At 49.3% G+C, this 19,928-nt stretch overlaps 1 protein-coding gene across 1 annotated transcript in view; it reads left to right on the top strand.

Moving 5' to 3' along the window:
• Positions 1-17,035: 17,035 nt before the first annotated feature.
• The window catches only part of ARID1A (AT-rich interaction domain 1A), a 178,942-nt gene continuing 176,049 nt past the window's right edge, over positions 17,036-19,928 (top strand). Inside the window, exon 1 of the mRNA XM_069756749.1 lies at positions 17,036-18,412. Within this exon, the coding sequence (XP_069612850.1) occupies positions 17,756-18,412 (657 nt within the window). The 5' untranslated portion in view covers positions 17,036-17,755. The remainder of the gene's footprint in view (positions 18,413-19,928) is intronic.

Here is a 19,928-nt window from a genome sequence, read left to right as displayed (position 1 = left end):
GATCCCAGCGGCAGTTGGAGGTGGAGAAGAACCTGATATCTGAACCACCCGTTTGACTGGTTTTAGTGGATTGTGTCAAAAGGTCCTCCCTCCGAGTGTGTTTGGCCCTACCATAGCCTGCCCTAATACATCGGCGGCTATACCCCCTGGCCCTAAATCTCTCAGCAAGGATCGCGGACTGGCCCTCAAAACGGGCCTCCGTAGAACAGACACGCCTGTTCCTCAAGAATTGGCCAACTGGCATGGCCTTGATAACAGAATAATTGTGTGCCGAGGATGCATGAAGGAGAGAATTGACCGATGTCTCCTTACGGTAAAGGTCTGTCTCAATAGATCCATCCTCGGCAACACATAAAGTAATATCAAGGAAATTAATGCTGAACTTGTCCCAAGCATAAGTGAATTTCAAATTAAAAGAATTTATATTGAGGTTCTGCATGAAAATAGACAGGCTGGTTTCGTCTCCATTCCAAATCATGAGCACATCGTCGATGTAGCGAAACCAGCCTATCACTGGGTCCGCGGCATGTGCCCCGTCCCCCTGGAAGATGGTCCTCTCCCAGAACCCCAAAAAGAGGTTTGCAGTCCCGTGTGCCCCGTCCTATGCAAACCTCTTTTTGGGGTTCTGGGAGAGGACTTATGCTTGGGACAAGTTCAGCATTAATTTCCTTGATATTACTTTATGTGTTGCCGAGGATGGATCTATTGAGACAGACCTTTACCGTAAGGAGACATCGGTCAATTCTCTCCTTCATGCATCCTCGGCACACAATTATTCTGTTATCAAGGCCATGCCAGTTGGCCAATTCTTGAGGAACAGGCGTGTCTGTTCTACGGAGGCCCGTTTTGAGGGCCAATCCGCGATCCTAGCTGAGAGATTTAGGGCCAGGGGGTATAGCCGCCGATGTATTAGGGCAGGCTATGGTAGGGCCAAACACACTCGGAGGGAGGACCTTTTGACACAATCCACTAAAACCAGTCAAACGGGTGGTTCAGAGATCAGGTTCATCTCCACCTCCAACTGCCGCTGGGATCGGATCCGTGAAATTTTGAACAAGCATTGGCCAATTCTGCAGACTGATAGTGTCCTAGCAACACATTTACCCCCTTTCCCACGTATGGTGCAACGTAGGGGTAAAAATTTGAAAGATAATCTACCCACAGGGTCGGTTGCTTCCCTTGCGGCTCATGTGTCGTGTGTCCCAACATACTGAGGAGTAAGAGCTTTAAGTCATCCGATGGGAGCAGGGAATACAAAATCCGAGAATACATCTCGTGTAGTAGCACTTATGTAATCTACTATGCTACGTGTCCCTGCTCCCTTATTTATGTCGGTTTGACTTCTAGAGAATTGAAAGTACGAACGCGCGAACACGTTCGAGACATCATTGCCGCAAGGGAAGAAATTGATATTTCGACATTAAAAACTATTCCTCGACATTTTCGGGTGTGTCACGGGTCTGATCCCAGCGGTTTGAAGGTGAGGGGGATTGATATGATTCATGGGGGTGTCAGGGGTGGCAATCTTAACCAACTCCTGGCACAATGTGAGTGTAGGTGGATTGTCACCCTTGACACTGTGGCCCCCAAAGGGCTAAATGAAAGGCTGAGCTTTGCCCCTTTTCTATAACTATTTGAAATATGGATATAATTCCTTGTTCCACTATCGCTTTGTCCCCCTGGATGCGATATGAGGACGGGTTGTTGCTTTGCGACAATACCCGCGTTATAATTATAGTTTGTTGTCTGGCCGTCCATTCCTCTGCCCCAAATTTGAGTTCACCTCCATATCTGATTTTATTTGTTTTTAATCATTGTTTGTTTTCTTCCATTTGTTGCAGTTCTTAGGACTAATGACACATCCGTGGCGCATTCCTCTTGAGACCATAATTTCTGGCTGTTTTGATCCACATATACAATGCACTTCCAGTCAATAATGGAGGGACAAATTGGACTCTCCCGCATCAAAAACACTCTGCACCGCTATTATAAAGCACTATGTATACTCCTTCCTTGTATATATTTTAGTAATATGTGATATATAGTGCTCATTGTCACTCATATGTATGCACTTTACATTTTTTGCACTTTAGATATAAATGTAGTTGTTGGTATCCGTCATTACTATGCCTGTAATGCGGTCATGTATATTGTTATTATTTTATTTTTATTCTGAATATATTATGTGCACTTTCCCCAGTTAGGATTATGATATGGGGATATCTTCTATATCATGCCAGCCCACATGGTCTTCAACAAAATGGCCGATGGCTGTGCGCACGCGCACCTGGGACTGTATGCTTCTGGCTCCCTGATGGCTATCAGCTGTAGCCGCACTTGCATATTACCTGAAGTCACCGGCGGTGTTCCGCCCTATGCAGGCGCGGCTATGACGGCCGGTGCCTGGTTTCAGATGCGCATGCGCCGATACGCCACTTGAACTTCCGGTATGTGCTCTATTTAACCACACTATGAGCAGTCAATGTTTAACCCTCTTTGATAAAGCAAACCGCGAAACGCGCGTCAGGGGGCTGCCAGTGGAGCGGGGAGAGTCCTTTTGCCTCTGATATGGGTAAGCTATGATATTTCGGGATCTGACTGTGATTTAATGTGGGGGCATATCTGTGCACACTTATTTGCCTTATTTATTGCTACTATGGGGTCTTACTTCTCCACATACTCCCAGTCTTTTGATATGTGATACCTATACATGCCCATTCTTTGGGACAATTGGACTTTTTTTTGCACCACTGGCATACCTATGGGCTCTCCATTGGAATTTTCTCCTGTGTTACATGTGCTATGATAGCAGTTGCTACATTTTAATTGTATTGTTATTTATTGTCAATAAAGTTTATATATCTTTAAACATGCGCTTTGGGATTTTTCTACTCCAGTTTTTTGTGTTATATGTTTTGGAGTTTCCCTACCTGCCACTGTGGTGTGGTCTATGATAGTGGGGGAGTGATATTCATATGCTCCCAGCCATTAAATCGTGACAAGTCTGGTGGTTTTTGTATATATTGCTCATCATGTCTAATAAAGATTCTAATGCTTACCCATGTGGGGGGAGTACACCTGACAGAGAGTAAACGCACAAGCCCGGACGCGAGTTTCGCATTATTGGCTTCCTCGGGGGGCTGTGTATACCACCCAGGCATGCTGGATATATATAGTGCATAAAAGATGTCAGGTGTATTAATCAAATCGCCGCCGATCAATGTGCCAGGTCCGGCGCATGCGTAGTGCGCCCGCGGCCACAGGCTACGGCATGGGTCAAGGAAAACACTTCCTGTGATGTCAGATACCCGTGCTGAGCCCAAAGGATGCCTTCAATAGAGCGAGCCGGCCGGGGACCCACTTCACACGCGCACAGCACAGCGGCCATTTTAGATGCTGGATGAAGTATGGGCAACCGAATACGCGCATGCCAGATATATAAGGTCAGTGCAGTATGAGATAAAAAAAGCAATATATGAAAAAATTAATAATAAAATCAAAAGAAAAACGGCAAAAAAGAGAAAAAAGGGGGAAGACAAGGGAAGAAAAGTCACACAATAGGAAGAGTCACAAGCACACATATAATCATACAACGATAACTTCAAAGTCCAAGTATAGAAGTCAGAAAGTGTCTTCTTATGCGCTCCTATTAAACATTCCATCCAGTCACTCGTCTCAGGATCCCTCTGTTGAATCCAAACCTTCCTGTCATGATGGCACTAAATTAAAAATATCAAAATCTAATTAAAACACATACAGCACAAAGTGAGAGAGACCATGAAATGTAAGTCACCCGGAACAAAAACAGACATCATACAGAGTGACACATAGTAATTCTAACCATGAAGGAATCGCAGCCAAATGATTAAAGAAAAGGGGCAAAGGACAGTTTCTCATTGAGACCATGCAGGGACATTGTGCCCAAAGTCACAATCCACCTGCACTCAAGCTGCGCCAATATCCGTTTATCATCCCCACCTCTCGTACCACTATGTACCCTATCAATCCCGCGGACTTTAAGTGCGGTGGAATCGGAATTGTGGCACAGCTTGAAGTGCCTGGGGATTGTTTTAAGTTCCACATCCTCATCTTGATGTTTGGCCGCCACAATGTCCCTCACATGTTCCCGTGTCCTGATCCTGAGTTCACGTGACGCGAGTCCCACGTAAATTAGGTTGCAGGCACAGACAGCATAGTACACCACATGGGTAGTGCTACATGTAATGTAGCTAGTAATCCGGTAGTCCCTATCACCGCTCACTGATGAAAACGAAGTAGCTTACATTTCATGGTCTCTCTCACTTTGTGCTGTATGTGTTTTAATTAGATTTTGATATTTTTAATTTAGTGCCATCATGACAGGAAGGTCTGAGGGCTATGTGTCCATCCCGGCACCATCCTATCCATTTCTTCATTTGGATACAACAGAGGGATACTGAGAAGAGTGACTGGATGGAATGTTTAATAGGAGCGCATAAGAAGACACTTTCTGACTTCTATACTTGGACTTTGAAGTTATCATTGTATGATTACAGTATATGTGTTCTTGTGACTTTTCCTATTTATTGTGTTACTTTTCTTCCCTTGTCTTCCCCCTTTTTTTCTCTTTTTCTTTTTGCCGTTTTTCTTTTGATTTTATTATTTTTTCATATATTGCTTTTATATCTCATACTACACTGACCTTATATATCTGGCATGCTCTAATTCTGTTGCCCATACTTCATCCAGCATCTAATATGGCCGCTGTGCTGTGCGCGTGCGAGATGGGTCCCCGGCCGGCTCGCTCTGTTGAAGGCATCCTTTGGGCTCGGCACAGGTATCTGACGTCACAGGAAGTGTTTTCCTTGACCCATGCCGTAGCCTGGATGGCCAGATGCGGCGTGTTGTGTGGCCGCGGGCGCACGGCGCCGTACCTGGCACATTAATTGGCCGCGTCTTTGATTACATACACCTGACTTCTTTTATGCACTATATATATCCAGCATGCCTGGGTAGTATACACAGCCCCCTGAGGAAGCCAATTACGCGAAACGCTCGTCCGGGCTTGTGCGTTTACTCTCTGTCAGGTGTACTCCTTCCCACATGGGTAAGCATTAGAATCTTTATTAGACATGATGAGCAATATGTTTCCCTTATCTTGGGCTCTGTCCAGCATTTGCTGGAAAGGTTTTTTTCCCCTTATGGGGGATTGCACATGCAATTTCTTGTTCTGTGTCATTACTGTCACTTTCTTTTGCTATTAATGTAATTGTGGAGGTCCCTTGGCACTTTGTGACGCTCATTGGTTTTTGTCCCCCCATTTTTAATCTCGTCTTGTATTCTCTATTTGGGTTATATGCCCCTATGGATTTTTGTGAGTTTATATTATAAAGATATTTTCATATTAAAACTTTCTAGTGTCTCACTTCACGTCATACTGGTGTATGTCTTTCTGAGGGTATAACTCGTTGTTTGTAGGATTAAATGATTACAGAGTGAGCTGCGAGATTCGACCACAGATGCAACACCTTTAATTTGAAGTTGATGTGGGAGGAGGGTCAGCACAGCTCAGCTGTGCCACATTACAAATCCTTCAATCAGCCCTCCTCCTCTCATAGCACTGTCAGCTCTGTTGTACTGCCCTCTTCCTTGACTGTGCCTTTCCAAAGTTGTGTTACATTTATGTCTGTTGTGCTAAGGTCAGTTTGTAATCGCTCTGCAGTGAGAGCACCACACTTGGTGTGAGATGAAATGACACCAAGTTCTAGTTTCACCGGAGAGAAATTACAAGGTGCTGTGAGTACAACAGAAATAAGTGTGACTCATCTCCGGTCAGGCACTGTGGGGCAAGGGGTAGTGCAGGAGAGCTGACAGTATTATGAGAGGAGAACTCATAGAAGGGTTTATAATATGGCGCAGCTAAACTCAGCTGAACTTTCTTATCATGCAGGAGGTTAAACAACGAGATAAGAGCTCTATCATTAATTTCACACACTGAGAAACCAAACCTTTTGTATGGCGTTTTCTTTCCCTGACCTGCTTATGATTGGAAAATCTCACATATAGAGAGGTAGATGCCCCCCAATGAAAAATATCAAATAGCATCCACATAGACTTTACAAAAGTCAACTCATTACCCTATTAGATTGTTTGTCCAGTTCAACACGAAAAATTTGTGGAAAGGTCCCCTTAACCCTTCCACCCCAAGCATGTTTTCAACTTCTTGACCAGGATAAATTTTACAATTCTGACCAGTGTCCCTTTATGTAGTAATAACTCTGGAACGCTTCAACGGATCACAGTGATGCTGAGACTTTTTTTTGTGAAATATTGTACTTCATGATAGTGGTAAAATTAGTTCTAAATAACTTACATATCGAAAATGTGGCAAAAAGTTTGAAACGATAACAATTTTCAAAACTCTTAATTTTTATGCCTTTAAACCAGAGTTATGTCATACAAAATAGTTACCGTAATACATAACATTTACCACATGTCTCCTTTACAGCTGCATAATTTTTTAAATGCTGATAAGCAATTTCTAATTTTTCCATCAAAATTTACAAAACCAATTATTTTAGGGACAACATCACATTTGAAGTAACTTTGGTGGGCCTATATGATAGAAAATACCCAAACTTGACACCATTTTTAATATTGCAACCCCAAAGACCTCAAAACCACATTCAAGATGTCTATTAACCCATCAAGTGATTCACATGAATTACAGCAACGTGGAAGGAAAAAATGAACATTTTCCTCTTTTTTTCCACAAAAATGTCACTTTAGCCCCAAACTTTTTATTTTCACAAGGGTAACAGGGGAAAATAGACCCCAAAATTTGTTGTGCAATTGCTCCTGAGTACGCCAATAACCCTTATATGAGGGAAAACTACTGTTAGGGCGCACGGCGGAGCTTGGAAAGGAAGGAGTGACGTTTTGGAAAGCAATCTTTGATGGAATGGTCTGCAGGTGTCATGATGCATTTGGAAAGCCCCTGATGTGCATAAACATGTGACCCTATTTTGAAAACTAGACTCCTCAAGAAATCTATCAAGTTGTGTGGTAAGCACATTGAACCCACAAGTGCTTCACAGAATTTACAACATTTAACTGTAAAACTTTTTTTTCCCACAAAAGTGTTGTTATAGTTCAATTTTTCTGATTTTCACAAGGGTACTAGGAGAAAATAGACCCCAAAATTAGTTGTGCAATGTCTCCTGAGCACATCCGATACCCAAGATGTGGTTGAAAACTACTTTTGAGACACAGTGCAAAACTCAAAAGGGAAGAAGTGCCATATTGGAGCTCAGATTTTGCTGGAATCGTTTGTAGGTGACATGTCACATTGGCCCCTGAGGTGCCAGAACAGCAGAACCCCCCCTTAAATGATCTCATTTTACAAACTACACCCCTCAATGAATTAATCTAGGGGTGCAGTAAGCATGCTGACACCACATGTGCCTCACTGAGATGTATACCATTGGGCGGTGAAGAAAGAATAATTACATGTTACCACTAAAATGTTGTTTTACCCCACATTTTTAATTTTTCTAAGGGCTGATAGGAAAAAATAGAACTTTCAGTTTGTTGACCAATTTCTCCTGAGTCAGCCAATACCCCACATGTAATCGAGAAATGCTTTTCAGTTACATTGTGAAGTTAAGAAGGGATTGTGCGCCACATAGTGCATATTTTGTGGCTATGGTTTGTCACATCGGCAGAGCCCCTGAGGTGCCAGAACCTCAGGAATCCCAATAAGTAACCCCATATTACCGACTACACCTCTCAATGAATTAATCTGTGGGTGCAGTGATCATGTTGACACCACAGGTGTGTCACAGAATTTTATACCATTGGGCAGTGAAGAACAAATAATTACATTTTTACCACAAAAATGTTATTTTAAAAACAGATTTTACATTTTAATGTGGGGAGATGGGTAAAAATGGCACCCAAATTTGTCCCACAATTTCTGCTGATTGTAGAAATACTCCATATGTGGCTGTATGGTACTGCATAGCCATACGGTGAGATCCGAGAGGGACGGAGCTATATTTGCCTCTTGAAGCGATGATCTTCCTAGAATAGTTTGCGGACTCCATATATATAGAGCTCTTAAGTGCTAGAAGAGCAGAATTCCCCCTCTAGTGACCCCATTTTGGAAATTATACCCTTTGGGAATTTATCCACTGGTGTGGTGATGATTTTGACGCCATGGGTGTTTTCCAGAAACAAGCAACAGTGTGTTAAGGACTGGCGGAACGCACCAAGTACAAGATGAAATGGAACTAGGCGCGTTCGCAGTCCGAGGTCCACCGTGCAGGTAAAAACCCTGCTGCTAGTAAAGACGGACTATATGGCGGTACTATAAGAATACACACATGGGTTAGCTTCACCCTGTGTGAAGGAAGCGACCCTGTTGCGTCACAGGACCGCGGTACCGCACATAGAGCGCAAGCAAGGAGTCACTAATCTCAAACCCGAGACTGAGGATTTGAGTTCAGATGACCCCATGCGCTCGACACCGCAACTGGGGTGTCAGAGGAACATAAATAATAATATAAAGGCACAAGAGTGCGTGCGGTGCCGCACTGACGGACGCCACTAACCACCCAGGCTTGGGTCAGGAAAGCGCAGAGCAAGCGCACGGCGCCAAACTGGCGGACACAGCAACTGGTAGCTGTAATGTGTGTTACGTGCTGTTGGATAAGTCGGGCGCTAGATAGCAAACATACACCTTCCGCGAACAGTCATCCAATAGGGAGGGTTATTTAAAGAGCGACTTTCACTCACAACACACACACATATTTACAAGACAATACTAGCGCATGGCCGTGCGGTCATGCGCAGTTTATATAGTTGCAGCACAGGAAGCTGCTACCGAAGTTTTGCCCTTTCAGGACCTTCCTGGAGGACCAATGGAATGTGCTGCAGTACCTGAGCATGTGACCCTCGATCTCCAACGGGAGATCTTGCCCTGGGCATGCTCAGAGTGTGAAAATAAGGACTTAGTCCCAGAGAAGCCTGCTCGCCGCAGATCAGTGCAGGGTACAACAGGAGAGCCAGAAAAGGCAGCAGTAACCCTCTGCACAGAATCAGTCCCAGCAAGACGCTGGGAGCGACGCCTCCGCTGAGCAGACCCCACTGCGGCCGATGCAGAATGGGAGACCGCAGCAGACACGGATCGAGATTCCTCCTGTGCAGCAGAGGAAACTCGACTCCTAACATTACCCCCCCTCCTAGGGCCCCCCCCCCTCCTTGAGCCTCACTACGCTCAAAAGCTGCAATAAGCAGCGGAGCCCGAATGTGCTCGACAGGCTCCCAGGTTCTATCCTCTGGGCCGTGACCCTTCCAGTCCACCAGATAAAATTTCTTGCCACGTACCACCTTGCACCCCACAATAGCATTCACCTCAAACTCATCCGTGGATGAACCCGATGTCCCAGCAGATGACTCAGAAAACCGGGACAAATGAACGGGCTTTAAGAGGGAAACGTGAAAAGTATCGGTGATACCAAGGCGTGGAGGAATAGCCAAACGGTAGACCACAGGGTTGACCTGTTCCAGAACCTTAAACGGGCCAATGTAGCGAGGAGCAAACTTAGTGGACTCAACTCGCAGCCTGATGTTACGGGCGGAGAGCCACACTAAGTCGCCAGGAGTAAAGACCGGAGCGGGGCGCCGGTGTGTATCAGCCGAAACCCTCATTCTCTCCTTGGAGGCCCGGATGGCATCCTGTGTGCGGTCCCAGATGTCACGTGCCTCCACCGCCCAGTCTGCCACCCTAGAATCGGTGGATGACACGGGCATAGGCACAGGGACATGCGGATGCTGGCCGTAATTAAGGAGAAAAGGAGTTTGACCAGTGGAATCGGCTACGGCGTTGTTCAAGGCAAATTCCGCCCAAGGTAGCAAAGATGCCCAGTCATCCTGCCTAGCAGAGATGAAATGTCGCAAATATGTCACCAGAGTCTGGTTGGTTCTCTCCACCAACCCATTCGTCTCGGGATGGTATGCAGAGGAGAGGTTTAACTCTATGCTGGGTAAACGGCAGAGCTCTCTCCAAAACCGAGACGCGAACTGGGGACCCCGATCGCTGACAATCTTATCAGGCATACCATGCAATCGGAAAACGTGCTTAATGAACAACACCGCCAAGGCCCGTGCTGAGGGTAACCGAGGAAGCGGCACCAAATGCACCATCTTAGAGAAATGGTCGGTGACAACCCAAATAATGGAGCAGCCACGCGACTTGGGTTAGCCCACCACAAAGTCCATCCCGACCATCTCCCAGGGCCTGTCTGCCACCGGTAGAGGGTAAAGCAACCCAGCAGGCCGTTGCCGAGGAGACCGATTCTGGGCGCAAGAAACGCACGCCTGAATATAGTCCCTGACATCTCGGGCCATATGCGGCCACCAGTATGTTCTCGCCAAAAGCTCAGATGTCCACTTGGTCCCAAAATGCCCACCCACTCTGGAGGAGTGAGCCCAAGAGAGAACCTCCGGTCGCAAGTTAGCTGGTACGAAAGTCTTGCCCGGGGGCACAGACTCTAGCGAAACTGGAGCTACAGTTCTCAGACTCTCAGAAGGGACAATAAGCCGAGGCTCCTCCTCCTCCGATGACACTACGGAGCGGAAGAGGGCGTCAGCACGAACGTTCTTCTCCCCGGAGAGGAAATGGAGAGTAAAATGGAACCGGGAGAAGAATAGGGACCATCTAGCCTGGCGAGAATTCAGCCGCTGGGCCGTTTGTAGATATACCAAGTTCTTGTGGTCAGTGAAGACTTGGAAGGGAAAGCGAGCTCCCTCCAAGAGATGTCTCCACTCTGAAAAAGCCAACTTCATGGCTAGCAACTCCGTGTCCCCGATGGAATAATTCCTCTCCGCTGGTGTGAAGGTCTTGGAGAAGAAGAAGCAAAGATGCTTCCGACCTTGAGCATCCTTTTGGAAAAGGACTGCTCCAGCACCAACGGATGAGGCATCCACCTCCAAGATAAATGGTTTATCAACATCGGGGCGATGTAGGATGGGAGCGCTAGCGTAGTGTGACTTGATCGAGAGAAAGGCTTTGGAGACCTCCTCTGACCACAACTTGGGATTTGCTCCCTTCTTGGTGAGGGCAACCAAGGGAGCTACCAAAGTTGAAAAGTGTGGAATGAACTGGCGATAGTAATTAATGAACCCCATAAAGCGCTGCACCGCTTTAAGAGAATGGGGTTCCTGCCAGTCCATTACAGCCTGTAGCTTGGCAGGATCCATAGCCAAACCCTGGGCAGAGATGATATAACCAAGGAAAGGCAAGGACTCGTGCTCAAACACACACTTCTCCAACTTGGCGTAGAGGGAGTTTGCCCGTAAGAGGTCGAAGACTTTGCGACCATCTCTCCGATGGGAGTCAATATCTGGAGAGAAGATGAGAATATCATCCAGATAGACTACGACTGAGGTGGTGAGCATATCCCGGAAGATGTCGTTCACAAAGTCTTGGAAAACGGCTGGGGCATTACAGAGCCCGAAGGGCATCACCAGATATTCATAGTGCCCATCCCTGGTGTTAAAAGCCGTCTTCCATTCATCCCCCTCACGGATGCGAATCAGGTTGTAAGCACCCCGCAGATCTAACTTTGTAAATACCCTCGCTCCCCGTAGCCTATCAAACAGCTCAGATATCAGGGGTAATGGGTACTTGTTCTTAACGGTGATGGCGTTAAGACCCCTGTAGTCTATGCATGGACGTAAGTCTCCAGTCTTCTTCTGTACGAAGAAGAACCCAGCCCCTGCCGGTGACACTGAGTTCCTAATGAATCCTCTTGCCAGATTCTCTTGGATGTACTGAGACATTGCCTCCATCTCCGGGAGAGATAACGGATAGACTCGACCCCGGGGAGGCTCAGCACCAGGCAAGAGGTCAATAGGACAGTCATAGGGGCGGTGTGGCGGAAGGGTCTCCGCAGCTCTTTTGGAGAACATGTCTGCATAGGGCCAATAGTGCTTGGGGAGAGAGGAAAGATCTGTGGGTACCTGTGTAGTAGCAACCTGAACGCACTCCCTCTGACATCTACCCTCGCAGGATTTACTCCATCCCAAAATTCTCCCAGAGGACCACTCAATATGAGAATGGTAGCGAAGCCATGGTATCCCCAACAGGACCTCATCAATTCCCTCAGGAATGACTAATAGGGAGATTATCTCCTGATGTGATGGAGACACAGAAAGCGTGAAAGGAATGGTTTGGTGGGTAATCTGTGAGGGTAGTGTTGACCCATTTACCACTCGAACGGTTACAGGCTTGGCGAGCATCACCAAGGGTATTGCGTGACGCTGGGCAAAAGAGGAAGACATAAAATTACCCTCTGCCCCAGAATCCACGCATAGCTCGACCATAAGAGTGGATGGGCCTATGGTAATTGTCCCCTTGAAGGACAACTTTGAGGCAAACGTCGCCGTGTCTAGTGTACCTCCTCCAACTGCCACTAGACGCTGATGTTTCCCCGACCGCTGAGGACCCTTGGAGGCAAGATGTCCTGACTGCTGGCAAACGTCATGTGCACGGGCGGACTGAGATTTGGATCCCGCTCGTGTCACATCTAAGGCCTCATGTGACTCAGATGCCTGGATTGGAGATTCCAAAGGTTTGGCGAAGGTGGGAGCCAGCCGAAACCTCTGCCTACACTGGGCTCGCTCTAACCTCCGCTCGTTAAAACGGAGGTCAATACGAGTAGAGACAGTTATTAACTCCTCCAGTGTGGCAGGAATCTCCCTAGTGGCCAGAGCGTCCTTAACGTGATCAGCCAGGCCCCTCCAAAATATGGGGATAAGGGCTTTATCCGACCACTCCAGCTCAGAAGCTAAAGTACGGAAGCGGACGGAAAAATGGCTGACCAAGGACTTACCCTGAGTTAATGCCAGTAGTTGGAGCGCTGTGTCATGGGTGACTTGAGGTCCTAAAAAGACCTTTTTCAGAGTGCTCAGAAACAATGGAGCACTCTGCACCACATGATCACCACGCTCCCACAGCGGCGTAGCCCACTCCAACGCCCTGTCCGACAAGAGAGAGACAATAAATCCCACCTTAGCCCGCTCTGTAGGAAAACGAGCAGCCAGGAGCTCGAGGTGGATAGAGCACTGACTCACGAATCCCCTACAAGTTTTGCAATCTCCAGAAAATTTTTCTGGCAATGGGAGGCGAGATAATGTCGGAACAGGGGTGGCAGTGGACAAGGTTGCTGCAGCCACGCTAGCAGCCTGTACAGCAACTGCGGTAACATCCACAGCTGAGGTTGAGCTCTCGAGAGCCGTCAACCTACCCTCCAGCTGCTGGATATAGCGCAAAGATTGCTGAATGTCCGCCATTTACTAGCCAGACCTTGGCGCTAGTATTATGTTAAGGACTGGCGGAACGCACCAAGTACAAGATGAAATGGAACTAGGTGCGTTCGCAGTCCGAGGTCCACCGTGCAGGTAAAAACCCTGCTGCTAGTAAAGACGGACTATATGGCGGTACTATAAGAATACACACATGGGTTAGCTTCACCCTGTGTGAAGGAAGCGACCCTGTTGCGTCACAGGACCGCGGTACCGCACATAGAGCGCAAGCAAGGAGTCACTAATCTCAAACCCAAGACTGAGGATTTGAGTTCAGATGACCCCATGCGCTCGACACCGCAACTGGGGTGTCAGAGGAACATAAATAATAATATAAAGGCACAAGAGTGCGTGCGGTGCCGCACTGACGGACGCCACTAACCACCCAGGCTTGGGTCAGGAAAGCGCAGAGCAAGCGCACGGCGCCGTACTGGCGGACACAGCAACTGGTAGCTGTAATGTGTGTTACGTGCTGTTGGATAAGTCGGGCGCTAGATAGCAAACATACACCTTCCGCGAACAGTCATCCAATAGGGAGGGTTATTTAAAGAGCGACTTTCACTCACAACACACACATATTTACAAGACAATACTAGCGCATGGCCGTGCGGTCATGCGCAGTTTATATAGTTGCAGCACAGGAAGCTGCTACCGAAGTTTTGCCCTTTCAGGACCTTCCTGGAGGACCAATGGAATGTGCTGCAGTACCTGAGCATGTGACCCTCGATCTCCAACGGGAGATCTTGCCCTGGGCATGCTCAGAGTGTGAAAATAAGGACTTAGTCCCAGAGAAGCCTGCTCGCCGCAGATCAGTGCTGGGTACAACAGGAGAGCCAGAAAAGGCAGCAGTAACCCTCTGCACAGAATCAGTCCCAGCAAGATGCTGGGAGCGACGCCTCCACTGAGCAGAGCCCACTGCGGCCGAAGCAGAATGGGAGACCGCAGCAGATACGGATCGAGATTCCTCCTGTGCAGCAGAGGAAACTCGACTCCTAACACAGTGGATATTGCTGAATGAAAATTGCAAATTTGCTATTGCAGTGACCAGTACGTTGTAGTGCCTAGCTCATTCTTCTTGATACACACACCAGTCAATTAGGCGGGCTCTCATCACTACAGAAATGCCAAACATGTGGACACTAAATGTGGTTTAGGCACACTGTGGAGCTCAGGAGGCATTTGGAATTGGGAGAACAGAATTAGCTAAATTTATTGTGGGAGACAAGGAGCAATTTCGCTTTTCCAGAGCCTTTGTGCTTCCAGTAACATGGACGCCCCCAATATTTCCTTTAACAGATGACAGACCTGATTGGGGACTTGCTTTTTTTGTGGTTCGAGTTGAAGCTTTTATTGGGAACATTTTACATAATGTCTGGCATCACATTTATCCGGCGCTCTACGCTGACCACTTACATCGGGGTTTCCATCTAAATCTCTTAGTGACGTGATTCAGATGAAACCCCCGAGAGATCCACGGACTATAATGAGGCAGCAGTTTCTCTGGTATGGGCTCTGTTCAGCAGTGTTCTTCTTTTCTGAAGTGCACAGAACTGTGATTGACAGCTTGTTTATGCACACCTAAAAAGACAGACACAGATTGATCACAGGTCTAACAGCGTCCACATCTACCTCATTAGAGGGAATCTTGCACTGGGGGTTCTGCCTGAATCACGTATTTCAGAGACTTACACAGAAACCCTGGAGTAAACACACAGGGAGGGATAAATGTGAGCTGAGACTTACTGCGATCATTGGGAGGCAGAATGAACAAATCAACAGCTGCTGAAGAATTAGTTTCATTTTTTCTGCCATTCCTCGTGAGGAGTAAGTGAGTAGACAACTTTATTCTTCAGGTCGGTGCAATTACAGCGATACCAGATTTATATCGGGTTTTTATGTTTGGCTGCTGTCACACACTAAAAGACACATTTTATTGCAATGACTAGCTTTTGCATTGACATATTTTGAGAGATGTAATTGTTACATATTTCTGCCGAAAAGAGTCGTGACGGCTTGTTTTTTGCGGGACGATTTGATGTTATTATTGGTACCATTTTCAGGCACATGACATTTTGTGATCGCTTTCTATTATGATTTTTGGAAGGCAGAATGAACAAAAAAACTAAATTCTGTGCCTACCTACTTAGACGTAAAGGGATTAGGTCTAAATCCCTAATTGTTTAATGCCATAATCTAAACTATTTTCTAATATACTTGAATTAAATTTTCCCTATCCTTCCTTAAAGGGACACTGTCACCTGAATTTGGAGGGCACAATCTTCAGCCATGGAGGCGGGGTTTTTGATTCACCCTTTCCTTACCCGCTGGCTGCAATATTGGATTGAAGTTCATTCTCTGTCCTCCATAGTACACGCCTGCACAAAGCAAGATTGCCTTGTGCAGGCATGTACTACGGAGGACAGAGAATGAACTTCAATCCAATATTGCCGCCAGCGGGTAAGGAAAGGGTGAATCAAACACCCAAAAACACCGCCTCCATGGCTGAAGATTGTTCCCTCCAAATTCAGGTGACAGTGTCCCTTTAACTACTCTATCCAACAGCTTTTCTATTTTTTTTCCCCCCCACTACCTTTTTGATGCTACTTTGAGAATCGCAGTGCATGCTGGGATACTCACATGAAGTGTCACCAGGGTGGCAGGCTCAGATCAGCAATAAGGAGTCGGCAACAGAGCGCTTTGTGGGAATGCCCAGCGGGCAGAGGTCAGCGCCACCCCTACGAGTGACATCTTTGGTCTCTGCACATTGGGTATCCTGCCAGCACGTTACTGCTGACCCGAGAAGGCAACATGAGCGCGCCTCACGCCAGACCCTGCCTGGAGCAAAGTTTCCCAGTTTTTCATTTGCCGCATTGTTTTACACTAATGTAAGACTCTAAAGCTTTCACAACTTCACATTTTTCATTCTGTGTCAAATTCATGAACCATGTGCCCAAAGAATGACAAAAAATTAATTAGTGAATACAAGATAAAAAATAAGTGACTTCATTAAATGGCAAATGCTGCCTTGGGCCCAAGTGTGAGCATGGAGCCTGTGTGGGGTCACTGTCCTGTGCAGCAGCAGCAGCATTCTGTGCAGCAGCACACGTGTGGGCAGCAGACATGGGAGCCCAGCCCACTAATGTGGCTCCTGCACTCTCCTGGCTGCAGCAGCCTCCTCCCTCCTTTGTCTGCAGCCCCATATAACCGCCCTCACACTCCAGGTTTTGCGAGCTGCCACGCTCCGCTGCGGTGCATTATGGGGCAGCCCGGCCAGTCAGTGTGATTAAGAATGAAGATCCGGGGAAGAGCGCCCCTCCCCCTGGCGCTCCGAGCTCTTTGTGCCTGCGTCTGGGGGTCACTAGGGGAGCGCTGCGATTGGCTGCGGTCACGGCGGCGGCGTGCGCGTGGAATGTGACTAAATGGCCGTCCTGTGAAAGTCATACTGAGACCAGACACGGCAGCGTGCGCCTGGAAGCAGAGCTCGGGTCGTGGCCGCGCATGAGTGCAGCCATGGGACCACGTGACATGCATTGCACAATGCTCAGCGCGCCCCTCACGTTACTTCGCTAGATCACAATGAAGATCAGTCCGGAGCGCACACACCTTGTGACGTAGCCACGCATGGGCACGCCCTGCGCCGTCACGTGACCCACCTCCCCTCGGGTTCCCGCGCTCCGCCCCCGGGTCTTACTGCCCGGATCCACTGGGTTCTCAGTGAATAGGAGGCGATCGGCTGACTCCGGATCTTGTCAGCAGGTCCAGGTCTTCCTGTCCGGCTCTTGTCTGTAAGCCTATAGGAAAAGGAGGGTTCGTTCTGCGGGATCCAGCGCCGGCCCTTGCTCCGCTTTCATTGTGTCCCTGCACCTGTACTGACTCCAGATTCCGGGCTTTGCAGAGCCAGTGAAGGCGCTGTGCTGCCATTTTGAATCCAGCTCCGTGTTTTCCCCAACGGTTCCCTCTGTGTCTCCGCTCCGCTTTCCCCACTCTTGCCGTTCTTATGGGAGCGTGACCCACTTCCGGGCACAGTGATCGCACCAGGGCTGTGCCCCCTGCCCGGCGCCTGCCGTGCGCTCCCGATCCGCCGCGGGCTCTCTCCGCCAGGATTGCAGGCTGTGCTCCCGTCCAGCGCTCCAGGCCGCGGGTTCCTGTGTGTGAGCCTTGTGCAGGAAGCTGCCTTCCCGGCTCCACCCGCCGGGTCTTGCGGCCTCAGCCTCCCCCAGTCCAGGACTCCGAGCTCCGCGCTTTGCGGCCTGTCTCTCCTCCTCCTCCTCTTTCGGTAAAATGGCCTCTCCTCCTCCTCTCCACCGCCTCGTGTCCGACTGAACGGCTCCCCTCCCCTCCTGCCCGAGACTAGCCCGACACCTGGGGGGGGAGGCCGCCTCCGTCCCCACCCTCCTCCTAGTGCTCCATGGCCGCCCAGGTGGCCCCGGCCTCCGGCCCCAGCCTCGGAGGAACCCCGCCCGCCGCCGGCCCCGAATTAAAGAAGAGCCCCGGGGGCCCCCCTCCTGCCGAGCCCCAGGCCGAGGCCCCGGTCCCCGCGGACTCCGAGACCCCCGAAGCGGCCAACGGAACCCGTGCGGCCCCGACGTCCGCGCTTCAGGAGCCGGGAGATACGGCTGCGGCCTCGTCCGCCTCCTCGCTCCCGCCCGGGGGATTCGCCTTCTCCTCCTACAACCGGGGAGTCTTCCAGTCTGGCCCCGGCCTGGACTACCCGCCTCCGAACGAGGCCTACAACTCCTATCCGGCCTACCCGAACCGGGCCTACCAGCCGGGATACCCCCCGCCTCGCCCGACTGCCTCCACGGGCAAGCCCCCGGCTCCGGCCTACCCCCCGCCTCCGCCACGGTTCGGCCCCGCGCAGCCAGCAGCTGCTACCCCGACCCTGAACCAGCTGCTAACGGCGCCCAGTCCGGGGCGGGGGTTCCCGGCCTACCCCGGAGGGGAGTACTCGGAGCAGCACAAAGGACCCGAAGGCTATGCGGCCGGCTGGGCCACAGGTCAGAGAGGGGTGCACCCGCCCGGGAGCCCTGGCAGCAGTGGGCAGAGCGTGCCCAGGACGTCGCAGGTAACGCCACTGACCTTTATGTTGTGTGTGTGTGTGTGGTAGGAGGGGAACAATGTGCGGTCGGGGGAAGTAGCAGCCTGTATTGTGTGCAGACAATGAGCCATGGCATACTGGGGACCATGGCCATACTGGCACCCCAGTCCTGTAATGCTCTGCTCTCCAGCCCAATGTGTGCAAGGCATATGGCCACTGTGTACCTACACCTCTGTCGTCATCCATCCTGGTGGGCATCCTCTACATGACTGTATACCTACACCTCCGTCCTCATCCATCCTGGTGGGCATCCTCTACATGACCGCGTACTGTATACCTACACCTCCGTCCTCATCCATCCTGGTGGGTATCCTCTACATGACCGTGTACTGTATACCTACACCTCCGTCCTCATCCATCCTGGTGGGCATCCTCTACATGACCGTGTACTGTATACCTACACCTCAGTCCTCATCCATCCTGGTGGGCATCCTCTATATGACCGTGTACTGTATACCTACACCTCCGTCCTCCTCCATCCTGGTGGGCATCCTCTACATGACCGTGTACTGTATACCTACACCTCCGTCCTCATCCATCCTGGTGGGCATCCTCTACATGACCGTGTACTGTATACCTACACCTCCGTCCTCCTCCATCCTGGTGGGCATCCGCTACATGATCGTGTACTGTATACCTACATCTCCGTCCTCATCCATCCTGGTGGGCATCCTCTCTACATGACCGTGTACTGTATACCTACATCTCCGTCCTCATCCATCCTGGTGGGCATCCTCTACATGACCGTGTACTGTATACCTACACCTCTGTCCTCATCCATCCTGGTGGGCATCCTCTCTACATGACCGTGTACTGTATACCTACATCTCCGTCCTCATCCATCCTGGTGGGCATCCTCTACATGACCGTGTACTGTATACCTACACCTCCGTCCTCATCCATCCTGGTGGGCATCCTCTACATGACCGTGTACTGTATACCTACACCTCCGTCCTCATCCATCCTGGTGGGCATCCTCTACATGACCGTGTACTGTATACCTACACGACCGTGTACTGTATACCTACACGACCGTGTACTGTATACCTACACGACCGTGTACTGTATACCTACACCTCCGTCCTCATCCATCCTGGTGGGCATCCTCTACATGACCGTGTACTGTATACCTACACCTCCGTCCTCATCCATCCTGGTGGGCATCCTCTACATGATCGTGTACTGTATACCTACACCTCCGTCCTCATCCATCCTGGTGGGCATCCTCTACATGATCGTGTACTGTATACCTACACCTCCGTCCTCATCCATCCTGGTGGGCATCCTCTACATGACCGTGTACTGTATACCTACACCTCCGTCCTCCTCCATCCTGGTGGGCATCCTCTACATGACCGTGTACTGTATACCTACACCTCCGTCCTCATCCATCCTGGTGGGCATCCTCTACATGACCGTGTACTGTATACCTACACCTCCGTCCTCCTCCATCCTGGTGGGCATCCGCTACATGATCGTGTAC

This window comes from Ranitomeya imitator, chromosome 3, assembly GCF_032444005.1.
Source record: "Ranitomeya imitator isolate aRanImi1 chromosome 3, aRanImi1.pri, whole genome shotgun sequence".
Lineage (NCBI taxonomy): Eukaryota > Metazoa > Chordata > Amphibia > Anura > Dendrobatidae > Ranitomeya > Ranitomeya imitator.
The sequence above is the reverse complement of the archived record's forward strand: the minus strand, read 5'-3'. Positions and strand labels throughout refer to the sequence as shown.